General features: G+C 49.0%; 1 protein-coding gene across 5 annotated transcripts in view; it reads left to right on the top strand.

Moving 5' to 3' along the window:
• The window catches only part of Cdin1 (CDAN1 interacting nuclease 1), a 210017-nt gene that overhangs the window by 61087 nt on the left and 132402 nt on the right, over window positions 1–16528 (top strand). For 4 of the 5 annotated variants that reach the window (XM_048331947.1, XM_048331945.1, XM_048331950.1 and 1 more), the window contains 3 exons: window positions 6082–6161; window positions 6503–6552; window positions 12252–12319. The exons of the other annotated variant lie outside the window; for it this stretch is intronic. In XM_048331947.1, coding sequence (XP_048187904.1) covers window positions 6082–6161; window positions 6503–6552; window positions 12252–12319 — 198 coding nt within the window. The remainder of the gene's footprint in view (window positions 1–6081; window positions 6162–6502; window positions 6553–12251; window positions 12320–16528) is intronic. 5 annotated transcript variants of the gene reach the window in all.

Raw genomic sequence — 16528 nt, 5'->3', positions numbered from 1 at the left:
CATTTTCTTGCCAGCACACTCTCTTCCTCCTTTCATGAACCCTTCTTAGTCCTGGGCGTCACTTTGAGTTACTTAGAATTAGCTGCTTTCGGATGATGCACGGAGGCAGACACCGGGCCGCCGTCTGGGTCTTTGCCAGCAAATGGACACAGGAGCTGGAAGCGGGCAGGCTTGAGTGGAGTCGCTAGGGAGCCGCTTCTCCAAGACAGCCCCTTGCAAAGTGGAGCCCCGCCTCTGTCCCCCTGAGCCACACCGGGGCAGCTCCTGGTGTACCTTTAGGACCATTTCGCTTGCTTTCTTGGTATACCACATGAGGTGCTCCTGACCTACTCAGGTTATCTAGCTCCCTGGCCAACATGTTTTGGTAGGTTTTTGCTGTTGTGGCCTTCCTGTGACCTTGAGCTAGAAGGTCTCTGCCTGTGATCCTCCTTGCATACGGGTCCCCCTCCGCTGAGAGGCATGTTTGGACCAGGGGTGTCAGGAAGGCGGAGGGAGTGCCGACGGGAAGCGTGTTCCCTTAGAATATTCCCATCGCCTTCGCGTTAGAGCGGAGTGGACCTGCCGACAAGGCCCGGTCATGAAGCGCCTGACTGGCCAAGCCGAAACCAGGCCCCATCACCAGGGGGCACTTTGAAAGCTGTCGTTCCTGGTGCCTCAGTCTCTCGTTGCAGGAAGGGCGTAGCCACCGTATCGGAGCACACAGTTTCAGTGAACTGAGGCAAGTGAAGAGTGTAGGCTGCTCTTCGTGATGTGCTGCCGGAGGTCAGCCCCAGGGCCTGGCGCGCGCAGAGCCGGCTCTGCGTGGTTGAGCCGCGCCTGGTGGGGCTGGCAGGGCGGGTGTGTTCTGAGGATGGTCCATGCTGATTGCCGTAGTAGCTGCACTCTTCCATTCCCAGGAATGCACTCCTGTACATTGCCCATTCGACAGATGGGCAAAGGAACAATTCTCCAAAGAGTAAATACAATATTCTGCCTTTCCAGCCACGTAGGCTCTTCTCTCCAACTCCTCACCCTTTTGCTTCATCCTCCTGATTGCTGAGATCACAGGCGCACCACGGGCGCGCTTCCACATCTCCTTTCTACCCTTACAGAACACTTGCGTAGCGGACGATCTGGTACGCCTTTCTCCTTACACGGCTACGTGCTCCTAAGCAGATGTGATCCATGCTTGTAGGATCCCCTCAGCTGAGAGGGTGCTCGCCCAGTGGTGGACGGTGCCAGGAGTGCTGGGGGGCAGCCTCGGCCGCCCGTGCGAGCGGCTCCTGTGACCCCTGGCAGCGTTGTTGTTCAGGAAAGACAGGGAGGCGGCAGCCCTGTGGAGATGTTGCTTGGGACCCCCTTGACCCGCAGCCCCTAATTGTTTGCAGAGAGGATTAAGTACTAAGGGGTGCTGAGATTTTGCGGTCTTGGAGCCAGGCCGCAGGCTCCTGGTGGGCCTGGGCGGCTCACCTGGGCAGCTGCCCATTGCCGCTGAGGTGGGCCACCAGTGAAGGACCGTCAGCCGCGTGCGGAGCCTCCTCCGTTCCACCCCTGCCGGTGTCCTTCTGTCTGTCCGCCGAGCAGGCTGCACGGCTTGTCTGGCACGGTCACGTGTCTGTGATCCGGATTTCACGATCCTAGCTCTGTCTGCTCTCTGCTTCCGCCCGGGCACCGTCTGCATGGGGTGGGAGGACTCCTGGGCCCGAGGGCACGCCGACTGGTACACCCACTCGCTCACTTTGCCTCCTACCTCCCCTTCCGCGAGGGACAGCAAGCCGTGGTCTGTCCTTGGGGATAGGTTGTACAGGTGGATGTGCTGCCGGTCCGGGAATCCCTCTCTTTCAGGACTAAAGGAGAGCTCAGCGGGGTGCAGTATTCTTGGGCAAAAGGTCTTTTCCAGTGCGGAACTGTGAAACGACATGTGCTCTCTCCTGGCCTGTGAGGCTTTTTGCTGGGAAGCCAGTTGTGAGAGCGTGGGGACACTCGTGTGTGTTATTTGCCTCTTTTCTCCTATAGCTGTAGGAGCTTTGATTATGACAATCTAGGGGTAGACTTGGTTGAGTAAACTCTGAGTGGTGACTTTGGGCCTCCGTGCATCTGGATATTTGTGTGTTTGGGAGATATTTCTGTTATTATTTCCTGTTATTGTTTTCCGTGTGTGTGTGTGTGTATGTTACTGGGTTTGAACTCAGGGCCTTGTATTTGCTAGGCAAGCACCCTCCTGCTTGAGCCATGCCTCAGCCCTTTTGTTTTACTCTAGCTTTCAGATAGCGTCTCATGCTCCTTCTACCTCCTTCTGCTGTCCAGGGGATTACAGGTATAAACCACAGAAGAGGATCTTGCTAACTTGCTTGTCTTTACATTTTTGCCTTTCTTTCCTTCCTCTTTTCTATGTTTGCTCAGGCTGACCTCCCATCTCTGCCTCCAGAATAGCTGGGATTAAAGGCATGAGCCACCACACCTGGCCATATTATTTCTTTTATCATTTTGGCATGCCCAAGTTCTTTTGTGAGCCCTAATAATGCACATATTTGTCTTTATAATGTCTCAGAGTTTCTGGAGGCTTCTTTGTTTCTTTTTATTTTTGGTGCCCCAACTGTGTTTTCAAATAGCCAGTCTTTGAGCTCAATGTTTCTTTCTTCTGTTTGATCTATACTCCTTTTGATGCCTTCAAAAACAAAAACAAACAACTTTCCCCTGAACTTTTTTGTTAAAAGAGGCTCAGAAATTCTGCAACATAGCAAAATGAGCTCTTGATGATAAGCCACATTTTCATGACAAAGACAAATACTAGAGCTTTCTCTCCTTGTAGGAAGGAAAAGGACAGAAAAGCATTTAAATTCTAAATGAATGAGAAGGCCAGGTGCTGTGGCTTATGTCTATAAATCCTAGCCATGGGGAGGTGGAAATTGGAAGGATCACAGTTTGAGGCCAGCTCAGGCAAAGAAAAAAAAAAAGGAGTAGGGAGACCTTGGCTCAACCAACAAACTGATCATAGCCTGCTCCTGTGACCTCAGCAGCCCAGGAAGTAGCGAGGAAAAAACCCTAAAGCAAGAGGCCTGGAAAGCGGCTCAAGTGATAATGCACCCGCTATGAAGACATAAGGGCCCGAGTTCAAACGCCAGCATTTCCAGAAAAATTAAACCTAGAGTAAAATGAATGTGAAGCCAGTATGCAGTTCTTACCATTCCAGTTTAAGCAACCTCCTTTGCTTGCTAGTGCTCTTTCCACTTAAACCACTTTCAGAATGTTGATGGCTATGATTCTCAGTCCCAATGCACACCGTTCCAAATTGTTGTTGTGAGGACAATGGCATTGTCACTTGGTCCTTCCTTCTCGTGTCGCATATCCCCGTACGCCGTTGCTCTGGGGGGAGAAGAACATGTGTGTAGTGGTTGAGTGATGAGTTTGCGTGGCGTTTGGACCGGGCGCTGTGGTTTTCCGCGGTAGCGTGTTTGGGCACAGGCTGCCCATGCCTTGGTCCCTCCTTTGCATGGAGTCGATGGTTTGCTCTGAGCCGCCCTGGGCCAGCCCGGCAGCGCGGGGGAGTGGCAGCCAGCCGGGCTCGGGGAGGGTGGCCGCCGTGTGGACAGCGCTTCCCTCCCCTCCGTCCAGCCCGCCTTTCCAGTGGGGACCAGCACTCCGCAGGTTTATGAGGCATATTATCATCTCCTTAGTACTGTTTCTGCCATGGCGTTGCCTTATTAGATGATGGTCCCCTGCTTCACCGTCCCCGGGGTTGTTCCACTTACCCGTGGTAATTTCCATCAGAAAGAGTTGGCGGCAGCCTAAGTTGATAAAATGAAGCCAACACTTAAGTTTGATCTGGTTCCTACGATGACTTACGTTTTAACAAAATGCTGTGCTAGCTGTTTTCTCTAGAGACTCATGGAAGAACTGGCCAGGGACGTCAGCTCCAGCCAAGCTCGGATAACAGCAAGCTTCCTGCGGCGGAGAGGGCGGAGCTGGTGGGAGGGCTGGCCCGGGAAGGCTGGCTTAGGGCTGGGCCCTGGCCCTGGAGAGGGGTCTGGCCCAGGGAGCTCCAGGAGGCCTCTCCACACACACAGCTAACGCAGGTTTACAGCGGACTGCTACATCTGGAAAGGTTGCTGTTAGCATGCAGTTGGGTGACGTTGACAATAGCTTAAAATCTATGATTCTTTTACACAAACAGTACTATGCTTAAGTGAGTAAAATGCAGTTTGCTTATTTCTGCAGTAATTGCTGGTACTTACCAACTGTGTCAGCGTTTGTCACTGAGCTTGATAAAGAACTTAATATGTTAAACCAGATATCATCTCAATTTCTGAATGATGTAGCTCCGTGACCTGTGTTCATTTTCCTAGCTGTGTAATTGAATAACGGGAATCCGGTTTGTGTTTGTGTGGGTCAGATCCTAAGCCAAATGTCTAGGTGTCTGGGAGTCATGACCTTGAAAAACGGGCAGAATGGCTTCACAGGTAGCCACGACTCCACTGTGACTTGCAGTCCTTCCTTTCATCGGGCCTGGACACCCAGACGGCCGCCTTTCCGTCCCGGCTCGGCGAGGCTGGGACCCGGCGTCCAGCTTTGCCAAGGGTGTCGCGCCCCACTCATCCCACAGCCTCTGCCACGCCTCTCCCCGAAGGTCCCCAGACGGGAGCTTCGTCTGCAAGTGGAGGGTGCCTATTTTAGGTGGAAAACGTGTGTGCACATAAAATTCAACCCTGCCACACACACAGTAGGTACTCGGTTCCTGAGCAAAATGCATGGATTTAAAGGTGGGGTGCTGTTGGCATCTTCACTGAACAGTGTGCACTTTCTCTTTGCGTTTTTTTCAAAACGGTCTGGTGAAACCCCTACTTAAACAGTACATACATAGTGCTGTCGTGATACACTACCTAGAGATGGTGTAAGGTGTGTGGAGCATGCAGGTAGGGTGTGAGCAGGTCCCATGTTGCTTCCTATCAAGGGCTTGAGCACCCTCATTCCTGGGGTGAGGAAGCAGCAGCCCACCGGAGACTCTTTGTAACCAGGAGACTGCCACTGAGGAAAAGTGACCTGCTCACTCAGACTTGGGCGCTGCCTGTGCGGTGGGCGTGAGCGCCCGTAATGCATTGGAGTGCGCTGTGCGGTTATCACAGACATTACCACAGGGCACGTGCACACGGCTCCCCAAAGCCAGACTGTACTCCACGCTCTTTACCTTGAACACCGCAGAGTCTCCGTAATGCCACCCAACTTCTACCAGAGACTTTCCACCTTTCAGCAAACCTCAGCTTTCACTTTATCACTTCAATTAAGCACATATTTTGTGGGCCCTTTTTGGCTTAGAGGTCAGCATAACTTTTACCTTTCTTTGAGGTACCGTTTTCTTTTTGAGAGGCAGGAAGATTAAGGCAGAAGCACTCAGAACACACAATGACGTTAAATGTAGCCCCTGATGGCATGGCTTGGCTGAGACCTCTCTGTTAGTGGACCTGCAGTAGTACATTTGTGGAAATTTTATTATTTTTTTACTATACCCGATCAAAATCCCATGTAATAACTTTGCCAGTAAGACCAACTCTGTACATGTGTGTACACATATACACATGCTTTTCATAGTTAGCTGTCAGCCAGTTCTGTCTCCTCTCTCTCCTGTGAAAGGGACAGGAGGGTTTAGTTTGGTTTTTAGTGATGGCTGGGAGTTACTTTTATTGATACATTGAGGCCTTTAAAATGGACCTGCTTTTTTCCTAGGATCTGTTGGGCATATGTTTGATTATAAACTATTACCCTGTGAAAAGTCTTTATTTTGTGATTGCCTTTGTTTTTTTTTTTCTTTACCATGTGGGCTTTTGCAAAGCTAATTTATCTTCAAGAAGACATATGCTTTAGGTCTGTGCTTGTTAATTTACCTTGGAAAAATTAGGTCATCATCAAATCTGGCAATGTGGCTTATAATCTTGGCCAAATGGTCTAATTAAAAGCTTTTCTTAGATTAGAAAAAAAGGAAAAAGTGCTTAGTATCAGTAATGTTTTTGTTTCCCCGTTTGTGTATATGAAGGTATATGTGATTTTTCATGTTGAATTAAAAGTATGTCGACTGCCTGCTGATACTTCACCTCTTTTCTCCTGCAGCCTCCAAGTCTGTTATAACCAGTATGCTGCGGGACCCTTCTCAGATTCCAGATGGAGTTCTGGCCAATCAGGTCTATCAGGTATTAATCACGGCTGTCCATTTTCAGTGGCAGTGCTGTTATCTGCCTAGCAGGGTAAAGGATTTTAAACCTCATTTAATTACTGTCATCATAAACTATCACTGAGGTCAGGGTGCACCATAAAGGCAGTGCAATATTTGCAAGAAGAGCATTTCACTTTTTAATAGCTTGCTTTTATAGTAAATAAAAAGCATGCAATTTTTGTTTTCTGTGATTAAATGTGAATAGCCTTCTGATCACTTTCTTTTTGGGGCTGGTACGGTGGGGGAAGAAAACTAATGACTGCTTTTAGGACTTGAGTTTTTTGTGGTACCCCCGCCCTTCTCTTTCTTTGTCTGCAGTGCATTGTGAATGACTGCTGTTATGGACCGCTGGTGGACTGCATCAAACAGTATCCTTCCCATAAAATTTTAGGTGTTCAGTTGACGGGCTCAGACTCAGTGGAGATGTGTCTAGCTTCAACCTGTCATGAAGTTCTGCTTCACAAAACACATCTCGTACTCTTCCATTTTACATCCAATCAGCTGGAGGGTCACGGCAGACCATTCTTCTTTACAGCCTAGGAAAACCCAGATAGGCTCCCGGAAGGTGTCAGCTCAGCAGTGAGCACGCACACACTGGCTGCAGATGGACTGGCTTTCAATGAGGTTAAAGGCACAGAGGTGCAGAGGCTTGGAATGTAACTGTGCCCATGACCGTTTTTAGAAAATATAACAAAGTTCCATAGGAAACTAGGCCAGTTCCATCAAGAGTTGTAGAATACATTTGGGGCCCGGAGTTCAAGGGTGATGTTACTCCAATGCCTCCTGAGGTGATCATATTTTAAAGGGCAGTGGAGTCTCACTGCCAGTATGCTGATTGCAGTCTGAGCTGTCGTTTGGACCTCTCATAAACATTTCTCAGGGAAAGCGGGCTAATTTTTCCCTTGGATCTGATTTTAAGGCTGCAAAAGCAGATGCCCAGTCATTGTTCATTAAAAATGTTGGGATTCCTGAAGAGTTACGTTTACTTCTTAAAATAGGATTGGGTGATACTGCTTGCTGGAGCAGACATGATTAATAATTTAATAGTGTTGTGGCAACAGTGAGAATGTTGAGTAAAACTACCATTTCAGTGATAATTAGCAATTTCCAGCGGTGGAAGGTCTGAGTCTGGCACCTTTTCGCACACACACGGCCATCCCCAGCTAGGTTCTGTTGGTGTGGATGGTACTGTAGCCTGTTGTGGCTCAGTGGTTACCAGTCAAGATTTTATTGGATGTTCTTGTGAGTTAAAGGTGTGTATGCACACATGTATATGTACATCTGCATCTGTGTGTGTATTATATTCCTCCTGTTTCACAAAGGCCTAGAGTCAAATTAAAAAAAAAAATTTAGGGAAAGATTCCCCATGTAGCTTAGATTCCTGCCTCCACCTCTCAAGTGCTGGGATTACAGGTGAGTACTTCCACATTTGTCTCAAAATTTTTAATAGGAAAAATACTTGGTCTCCTAGATAAAAGATTTGGAAATGATCTTTTAACAGTTCCTTCTTGCAAAAATATTCAGTACCTGCAATATAGCCATATATATGTGTATACATACACACACACACACACACACACACGCTTATGTCTTTGTTCCCCCTAACCTAGCTTAAATATATAAAAACATGATATTGTCACAAGCTTGCCTTTTTACTATGCTAAAGTGAAACTGTACTTCTATTTTCAGTTGAAAATTAATGCCAGTGTTAAAAATTGTGGGAGTGCCAACCTCATGTTGCTGCCGTGATAAAGTTTAGCACATTCACTTAACAGCTAACACTATCTCAGTATCTAGGGCTGAATTACATGTTAATTTTAAAGCACATAAAATAGTTAAAAATCAATTTAAAGTTAAGGTTTTAAAAGCATAATGTCTTTTGAAGGATTGCATATTGATTTTAAATATAACTCTCTAATTATACATGCATGGGCTACAGTATGAAGTCAACGGCTTTGTAAATGCCAGGAGGCTATTTTTCAGTAATAGTTGAGATGCTTACGGGAAACTAGATTGTCAGATTGTTGGCAAAGAAATGGCTTCTGAGGTTATTTACAAGTTTTGCCCATGGTCACAGCGTATGTCAGTAATAGATATTCTTACAGAGGCTAAGTGTTCTGCTTATGGGGCATTTTAAGTTCTATGTGGAGTAGTTCCCTTATTTTACTTTTTTTTTTTTACTAACACGTACCTTCTTCTTCCGGTTGTAGTATTGCCAATAGCATTTAATGTAGTACATGATTTCACTTGATAAAAGGATGCATCTCTATAAATTGCATTCACCGGCTGACTAGATTATAATTTTTGCCAGTAAAGTTACTGCTTTTGTAAGTTTATTTTCTGTACCTTGCATTTTATATGTTTATATATCAAACAAAGCAAAATCAAGAACTATATCTTTCCCAAATTTCAAATTGGTGGTTATTTTTATCATGCAGAATAAAATAGGCTAGAATGTTTATAGAGAAACCGATTTTATCTTCGCATTGAAGCAGTAGCAGTTCTGGATGCTTGCAAAGGTATCTCTTTGATGAAGCAACAGGAATTACTTTATTTCACACGGAAGGAAATTTGCTGGTTTCCCATGTGAGTAAAATGCACATCTGTTTATTGCAGTCACTGCAGCAGTGTTTTCCACCCCTGGGAAATGTCCCCTGTAGGCTTCTGTGTGCGTGAAGTCAGTTGGTCACTGGTGGGGAGATGCCACGCTCAGCACAGCGGTGACAGAACCCTGACGTTGTGCTCTCTGCCTGTGTCTGCCGTGTATCCTCCCGCACGCCGTGTCCACCGGAACCCTCCCCACCACGGGCGGGAAAGGCACGCTTCGCCTTTCCACAGTGCAGCTGCGAGGCCCAGCCATTAGTCAAGGGGTCGGCTCAGAGAAGCAAAGAACCGTAATGGGCTGATTGAGGAAGCATCCCGGGCTGTGGGTTTCACTTCTGAACCATCAGTAACCTCAGTTTCATGCTTCCACATTTCAGACGTAAATAATTTACCACAATAAGAGTGAGAGCACATTTGTGTGGATTAGGAGTCAATAATTTACCTCTCAAATGTGGGATGCCCCAAGAAAAGAGAGACCGCGGCGGGTTCTTGGTCAGAGGTTCTCAATGGGTTCTGCGTGGAACGTTGCACGAGATCGCGATTCCTGTGTTTTATTTGCAATTAGGAATATTGAAGGAAGCTGGGCCACGGGGGAGGGGAGGCGGAACTCCGGAAGGAGAGTCGGGGGTGGCGAGCGCTCTGCCCTGGCCGGCACACGTTGGGAGAGGGAAAGCTGGGTCCGTGCAGGGCGGGGTCAGGACTGGGGTCTCTGGGGGGAGCCGGGCGTGATGGAGCCAAGCGGAGGTGACCGTGACAGGGACAGCGATGGCGAGGGCACTGCGGCGCCCCCGCCCCTGCGCGGTCCCAGGCCTGACTCCCACAGTGGGCACAGCCTGCAGCGGGCCCCCCCGCTTCTCTGACAGTGCAGCCGGGGGTGCCCACCTAGAACACCGCTGTGAGGAAGAAGCAACAAGACGCCTCAGACCGTGTGTTCCCCGGTCCTCCAGGTAGCAGAGAAGATGAGTTGTCAGTGTCACTATAACGCGGTGTTGCTTGTGAGGGTCCTGAGGCGTGAACCCAGAGCCCGGGCACGGTCCCTTCGCTCCCGCGCCGCAGGCTGCCACACTCTCTCAGGGTACAGCTCTACTCACAGCTCTTGGACAGGTAAGTGAAGATAAGAATGTCATGGATATTTTTGGCCAGGCTGGCTTCAAATCCTAATCCTCAGATCCTCACGTAGCTAGGATTACAGGCATGAGCCCCAAGTGCCCAGCTTGGTTTTGTTGTTGTTTGTTTGTTTTTGAAATGCAATGTGGAAATCATGAACACATTTTCTAGAGGCTTCCTTCTCTGTACTCCCCGCCCCCCCCCTCCAGTGCTGAGTTTCTAGCCCAGAGCCTGTCATTGTCGGCAGGTGCTCTACCACACAGCCATACCCCCAACCCTGGGTGTGGCTTCACCTCGCCCATATCGGGCCTCCTGCTGGTTTTTCTCTAAGTCTCAGTTGCCTGGTCTCCACATTAAGGCTTAGACACCGATGAGGATGAAGCGCCAAACGTAGGCCATGTGATGTGGTACTGGGCATGTGGGAAGCACTGAGCCACTCTTGATGCTCTTGTGGACATCTTCCTGTGCGCATGGACTAGGTGTGCACATGCCCACATGCAGGGAAGAGTCTTGGAACAGCCTCTGCACCCACTCGGCACCCAGGTCTCTGCGGATTCGTCTACTCCCGCTTACATCGGTGATCCACCAGTCAGCTGATCGGATTCTCAGGTCAGGGCGGGTCACATCCGGGCGTGGGGAGTGACACCGCGGTGCTTCACGTGGGCTCACTGTCAGTGCGGTGTGAACTTGCAGGTTGACCCAACTTTTATGTCAGGGCTGGTACTTAATGTGTTCTAAATTGGGTGGGGGGATTTTTTTAATGTACATTAATAGATGTTTAAAATGACCCCTCCCTATTTTATATAAAAAGTTAAAATCAGAACCTTTTACAAATCTTCGTTGGTCAAAATACATCAATGAAAAAAGTCCATTTGGTGGGAATGCAAACTAATGCAACCACTCCAGCCAGCAGGCCAGAGGTTTCTCAAAACACTGAACATTAATCTTCCCTGTGACCCAGCCAGACCACTCCTGGGCATCTACCAGAACATCACAGCCAGGATACTCTAAAGATACTTGAACACCCTTGTTTATTGCTGCACTATTCACAATAGCCAAGTTATGGAAACCGACCAGATGCCCTAGGATAGATAGATGAGTGGATCCAAAAAAATGTGTTACCTCTACACAGCCATTAGAAAGAAGAATATTATGTCATTTGCAGAGAAATTATGAACCTGAAATCATGCTAAGTGAGGTGAGCTAGCTCAGAGAACCAATGATTGCATTTATCTCTCATATGTGAACGCTACCTGTAAAATGCCCTGGCACGTGCACAGGTCTCTAGACGCTCACACCCAGTGAGACCCAAGGAGGACCCTCCCAGGGGAGGAGCACACAGGCACACTGCCTATGTGCCTGTGATCATATCAAGTAATACATAGTGAGATGAACTCCAAGAAATAGAAGATGTTTTTTTCTTTGTTGTTGTTTTTGTTTTCTTTTTGTCTTGTGTTTGTTTATCTACCTTTGGGAAGGTAAGGAGGAACACAGAAGTGGAGGGATAAGCCAGGCACCAGTGGCTTATGCCTGTAATCCTAGCTGCATAGGAAGCTGAAATCTGAGGATCTAGGTTCAAAGCCAGCCCAAGCAGGAAGGTCCATGAGACTCTTATCTTCATTTAACCACCAGAAAATGGGAAGTGGCGCTGTGGCTCAAAGTGGTAGAGCGCTAGCCTTAAGCAATAATAGCTCAGGGACCACACACAGGCCCTGAGTTCAAGCCCTATGACGAACTACCGAAAGAAATGGAGGGCCAAAGGGTGAACAAAGGCAGCAGTGGTACTCTCTAGGCACTAGGTTGAAAGTGAACTATATAACTTGTGGGTGGAGATGGGAGGGAAAAGCTGGGAGAGAGGGAAGGAAGGGGTGACACTGTCCAAAAAGAAATGTGCTCCTTACCTGACTTATGTAACTGTAACCCCTCTGTATATCACCTTGATAGTAACTATACAATTTTTTTTTCCCCCAGTCCTGGGGCTTGAACTCAGGGCCTGAGCACTGTCCCTGGCTTCTTTTTGCTCAAGGCTGGCACGCTACCACTTGAGCCACAGCGCCACTTCTGGCCATTTTCTATATATGTGGTGATGAGGAATTGAACCCAGGGCTTCATGTATACGCAGCAAGCACTCTACCACTAGGCCATATTCCCAGCCCCAACAATACAATTTTTAAAAGAAAAAAATCCACTGTTTCAGTTAGACGAGGGTTTGGTGAATGCAGAAGTTCCATTGCTACAAGATGTAGGCTGAAGGGGAAACGGTTGTACTTGTCAGGATTTGACGTAGAGCCCTGATATTAGCATATCCTGAGAGTGCATTTCTGCCTGTGGTTCCTTCCTTAATGAAACCCCCCAGTGCCATCGGTCATGAGCACGAAGTCCTGCTGCGAGATTTGCTTCTGGAGAGAAACCTGGCCTTCCTAGGTAAGTGGGGCTCGCCTTGCTTCCTGGAGGAGCTCGAGCGCTTGGGGTGTGTTTTCAACCCTTCCACCTGCAGTCATTATGTACTGAGGGAAGAGAGAACGATGCTGATTGACGCTTGGAGTGTGCTCTCATTGATTTAGAACTGAGCGGGAACCGCGGGACCTAGTCCCTGCACACAGAATACATGCATGGGCTCGCAATTAATATTTTATGGAATAAGTGGCTGAAAGAATGCTTTAATATCTGTTGCAGTATTACTTTTGGTGTCATGAGATATTAGCCATAATCTAGGCCTTATGAGAGAAAGAAACAAAGAAATATTGCCTATAAAATGCTTTCTATTATTTGAGAAAGAGTGGCTAGAAAAATTCATGTCAAGTATGCTACTCTTGTGTGCAGGAGTCCTTTTCTTGAAGACAAAATAAATTTACTATTATTTGTATGCCAAACATTAACTGACATTGTAGATCTAATTTTTGAAAATACTGTGTTTTTGCATGTGTCTTGTGTGCCCACGTGCAGTCATGATTATTACTTCTTTCAACGTGTCTTAAGCATTACAAACGAGAGCTCAAAGCACACGGGTCCTCGCCCATGAACGCCGTCCGCGCCCTGCAACCAGCACGCCGCTGTCCTCTGCTCTCCAACTTGTCTTTTGCAGAGGTGCCTCACAAGCTGTGGTGTTATTATACAGATGAATTCACATACCGAGGGGCTGCATAGTGTAATCCTAGCACAAAGAAAGGAAAAACGTGGTTCTGTTCCAAAATGGACAACAGATTGACTGAGGAAAGTTCCACGTATGGTCTCATGCCAGGCTGGGAAAAGGAGTATGTTGAGTGTGGTACTGTAGTCATCTATCTCAAGTCCTGTGTTCTGTGTTTTTATTGACAAACTGGTAAATTGGATAGGGCGCTTTGGAACTCATATGCCACAGTCTGTACTAGGGGTAGAAAAGGTGATGCATTAATAGAGTCTTCCCCAATTACTGAGCTGAATTTAAGCGTCTGGAAGCAAAAAGTTGTTTCTGTAAGAGCAACTGCTTAGCCTATGGAAAAGCGTGAGGCAAGGAGACAACTTGATTTTTAAAAATGGGCAGTGGCTCACAAGTAGTTGTGAGGGGTGCTGGATGGGTGCCGTAAGACGGGTTTCAGGAATGGACTCTTCTGATAGTGTTATTCCATGCCTGTGCACACCAGGCTCTCCACTAGTGGCCAGGATGGGCACGTGAGTGTTCTCCGAGCTGCCTGCGGGCCGTTTCCTGGCACCGTCTGCCTCTGTGTGGCTGTCAGGCTCTCCAGACCAACTTGGCTGCCTCTGTCACAAGCACTAGAAGCCTCCGTGAAAGCGATAGCGGGAGGCGTAAGTGTGGCCTACCCTCGGTTCCAGGTCTCAGCGGGACAGCGTGGCGGTGTGGTTAGAGCTCTTTCTACTCAGATGCCACTCAGCAGATGTGAGATGGAAAGCAACAGGCACTCTGGGATGGAGACATGATTATGTTGTGGATCCATACCCCAAATTATATTAACCGACCTTTAAAATAAAGTGAGTTCTAAGAAGTTTAGTCAACTTCGTACAGCCTCAGTCCTGTCTTGAAGTAATTTCCTCATCCGCATACAAAAAGCTGTTAGTTTATTCTCAGCTTATTAAGCGTTTTCATGTAGTACTAAACTAACATTACTGTTAAAACATGGAAATTCAAAGCCTCGCATGAAAAAGGGTTAGGGAGGAATAGCTCTTTTACCTTGGAAATAGCTCTTCAAATGATTCGCTAGCTTCTCACCGTGATCAGTTAGTTACTGTGCCAGGGCACTTTCAGCCGAGTGCTCGCATGTACACACGTTGGACTTCCCTTCAGCCCTGTGAAAGCATGTGGGCTCAGGTGCTAGAGTACCTGCCTGGTATGGTCTGTTTCCAGTGCCATCAAAACAAATACAAGCATCGTGTGCCCCGGATGCCCGCTGTCCTGTGTGCTGTTGGCAGATCCTCTCTATATGCGAGTTTGGATCTGTGTCTCTTAGCAGGAGCTCACTTTGATCACCGTCCTGGTGGAAATGGTAGGCTGGGATCGTGCTTTGACTCCGTCCGTGCACACCTCGTTCAGAACCAGTAGCTGTGCTTCACAGACGAGGGGCTCTCCCTGGCGCAAGTCAGCTGTTTGCACGGAAGCGGTGGGGACCTGGGGGTCTTGTCCTTTGCGCCCCTCCCCCGGGGCCTTTGCCAGTGTGCACTTGGGGGATGGCTCCTTTCCACTCACAACCTTTACAGCGCTTGCGGTGGGCAGACACCATGAAAGACTGGAGGATGTCTTTGAACTTTCAACTCACACGTGAAGAGTTCCGGGGAAAGTTAAGGAGTCCTTCTTTCCGAGGATGATGGCTTTAGCGGCCACCTTTATTGGGCAGCACGTGGGCTACGAGGAGCTGTCCCTGCCCGAGCTTCAGCCGGGACCCTCTGTGCAGCAACCCTGTGTCTGCCACTGAACTATTTCTTTCCCTTTGTATCTCTCAAGTGCTCAATTGTACCCTCTGCTTAGCTCCTCTTTTTTTCTTCCTCACTTGGGTTTTGTGGGAGTTTTGAGAGCTGCAGACAGAAAAGGTGAGGCAGGACCCCAGAGGCAGTGACCAGACAGCAAGACTGCTTTCACCTTCGGGGAAAAACATGAAAGAGCTTGTACCAGAGCGAAGACAGGGCGCCCCCCTGCCCGCCCTTCATTAGTGACTTCCACAGCCACTGTCTGCTGCAGGTTCTTGTTAAGTTTGGCTTCATAAGGATGGCTCTGGAGGAATTCTCTGCAGCGAGCGTTTTCCTGTTAGGAGACGCTAACAATCATTGTGAGTGACACCTGAGAGGCGGTCTCTCCACCCCAGCCCCAGCTCTTGCGCACGTTTTCCACCAGTGCTCCTCTAACATTCCTGTGTTGCTCTCTTGGACTCCAGGAGGGAGTGCTTTGTACAGCAGGCCGGCTTCGTGAAGGGTGTCCCCCACTTGCTGTGAGAAACGAGGGTCTTCGCTGCAGGGTTCCCTGGGCTCCTGCTTCTTTATCCCCACCTATAGCAAGACCACCGGGCTGGGCGGCGAGGACCACTTGAGGTGCGTAGGGACAGAGCAGGTGGACGGCGGATGCTGAGATTGTTTACGTGCTGATGTTAGTAGAGAGACAAGAAGTGGAGTGTGCCCGTGCAAGTGTGGGGCCAGAGATCTCTGGGTGTCTCCCCCGGAGCCAGCCATCTGCCTGCCTGTCTGTCTGAAGGTTAAAAAGAAGAAACTGGACCCTAGTAGCAGGCAGGGTGTGGAGAGCGGGGGCTCTCTGGGAGGCCACAGCTCATCCCCCTCATCAAGTAGACTTGGGCACGTTCTTCCCTGGACGCAGGGCAGAGCGCCAGACTCTTGGTGCTTCCAAAAGATGAGACGTCTCTGGATCGTCACCAGTGTGCCACCTGGGTGTTTCTTGTAGTCTGCCTGCTGCTGGCCACATGGCTCTCCCTGGCCAGCTTAGGCCCTTCGTGCCTTTCACGGCCACGCTCCTCCTTACCAGTGATGTTTTGCAGCTTCTTTGGTTGTAAGTGGCAGACCACAGTTGCTCCCTCTCCCTTCTTCTCTCCCTCCCCCACCCTCTCTCTCTCACACACACAGAGTAATTGGGAACTGATAGATGTGGATACGCATCTGGAAAGATGGAACAAGAGACGTTTCCTTGTGTGAGCTCTGTAGTCCAGAAACAAAACAGGGCCACAGAGTCTTTCCATCTCACTGGACATACTCCTTTCTGTGCTGGTTTCACTGGAGTAGCGGGGCTGGTAATTCCATGTAGTTAGAAATCCCGGGGAAATTCCGGCCTCCTTTGGCTGTGTTGAGATCTTGTCTGGTATCCAACCAAGGAAAGGGCCGTGATCAGCCAACTCCCAGGGGTGTGGGTGTGCTCACGTCACACCCACTGCAGCCCCAGTGCGAGGGAGGCCAGGGCGGCGGCGCTAAGCATGGCAGCAGAATGGGAACTCACGGTCCTCACAGAGCAACCTGGTCTTGCTCGCTCCACATGATCAGAATGCACAGTGGGCTACAGCAGCTGGCCGGGCTCCCTGCTTCTGTGTGACTGTGGCGTGCACACAGGCACCTGCTTCTGTGTGACTGTGGCGTGCACACATGCACCTGCTTCTGTGTGACTGGCGTGCACACAGGCACCTGCTTCTGTGTGACTGTGGCGTG

This window comes from Perognathus longimembris, chromosome 23, assembly GCF_023159225.1.
Source record: "Perognathus longimembris pacificus isolate PPM17 chromosome 23, ASM2315922v1, whole genome shotgun sequence".
Lineage (NCBI taxonomy): Eukaryota > Metazoa > Chordata > Mammalia > Rodentia > Heteromyidae > Perognathus > Perognathus longimembris.
The sequence above is the reverse complement of the archived record's forward strand: the minus strand, read 5'-3'. Positions and strand labels throughout refer to the sequence as shown.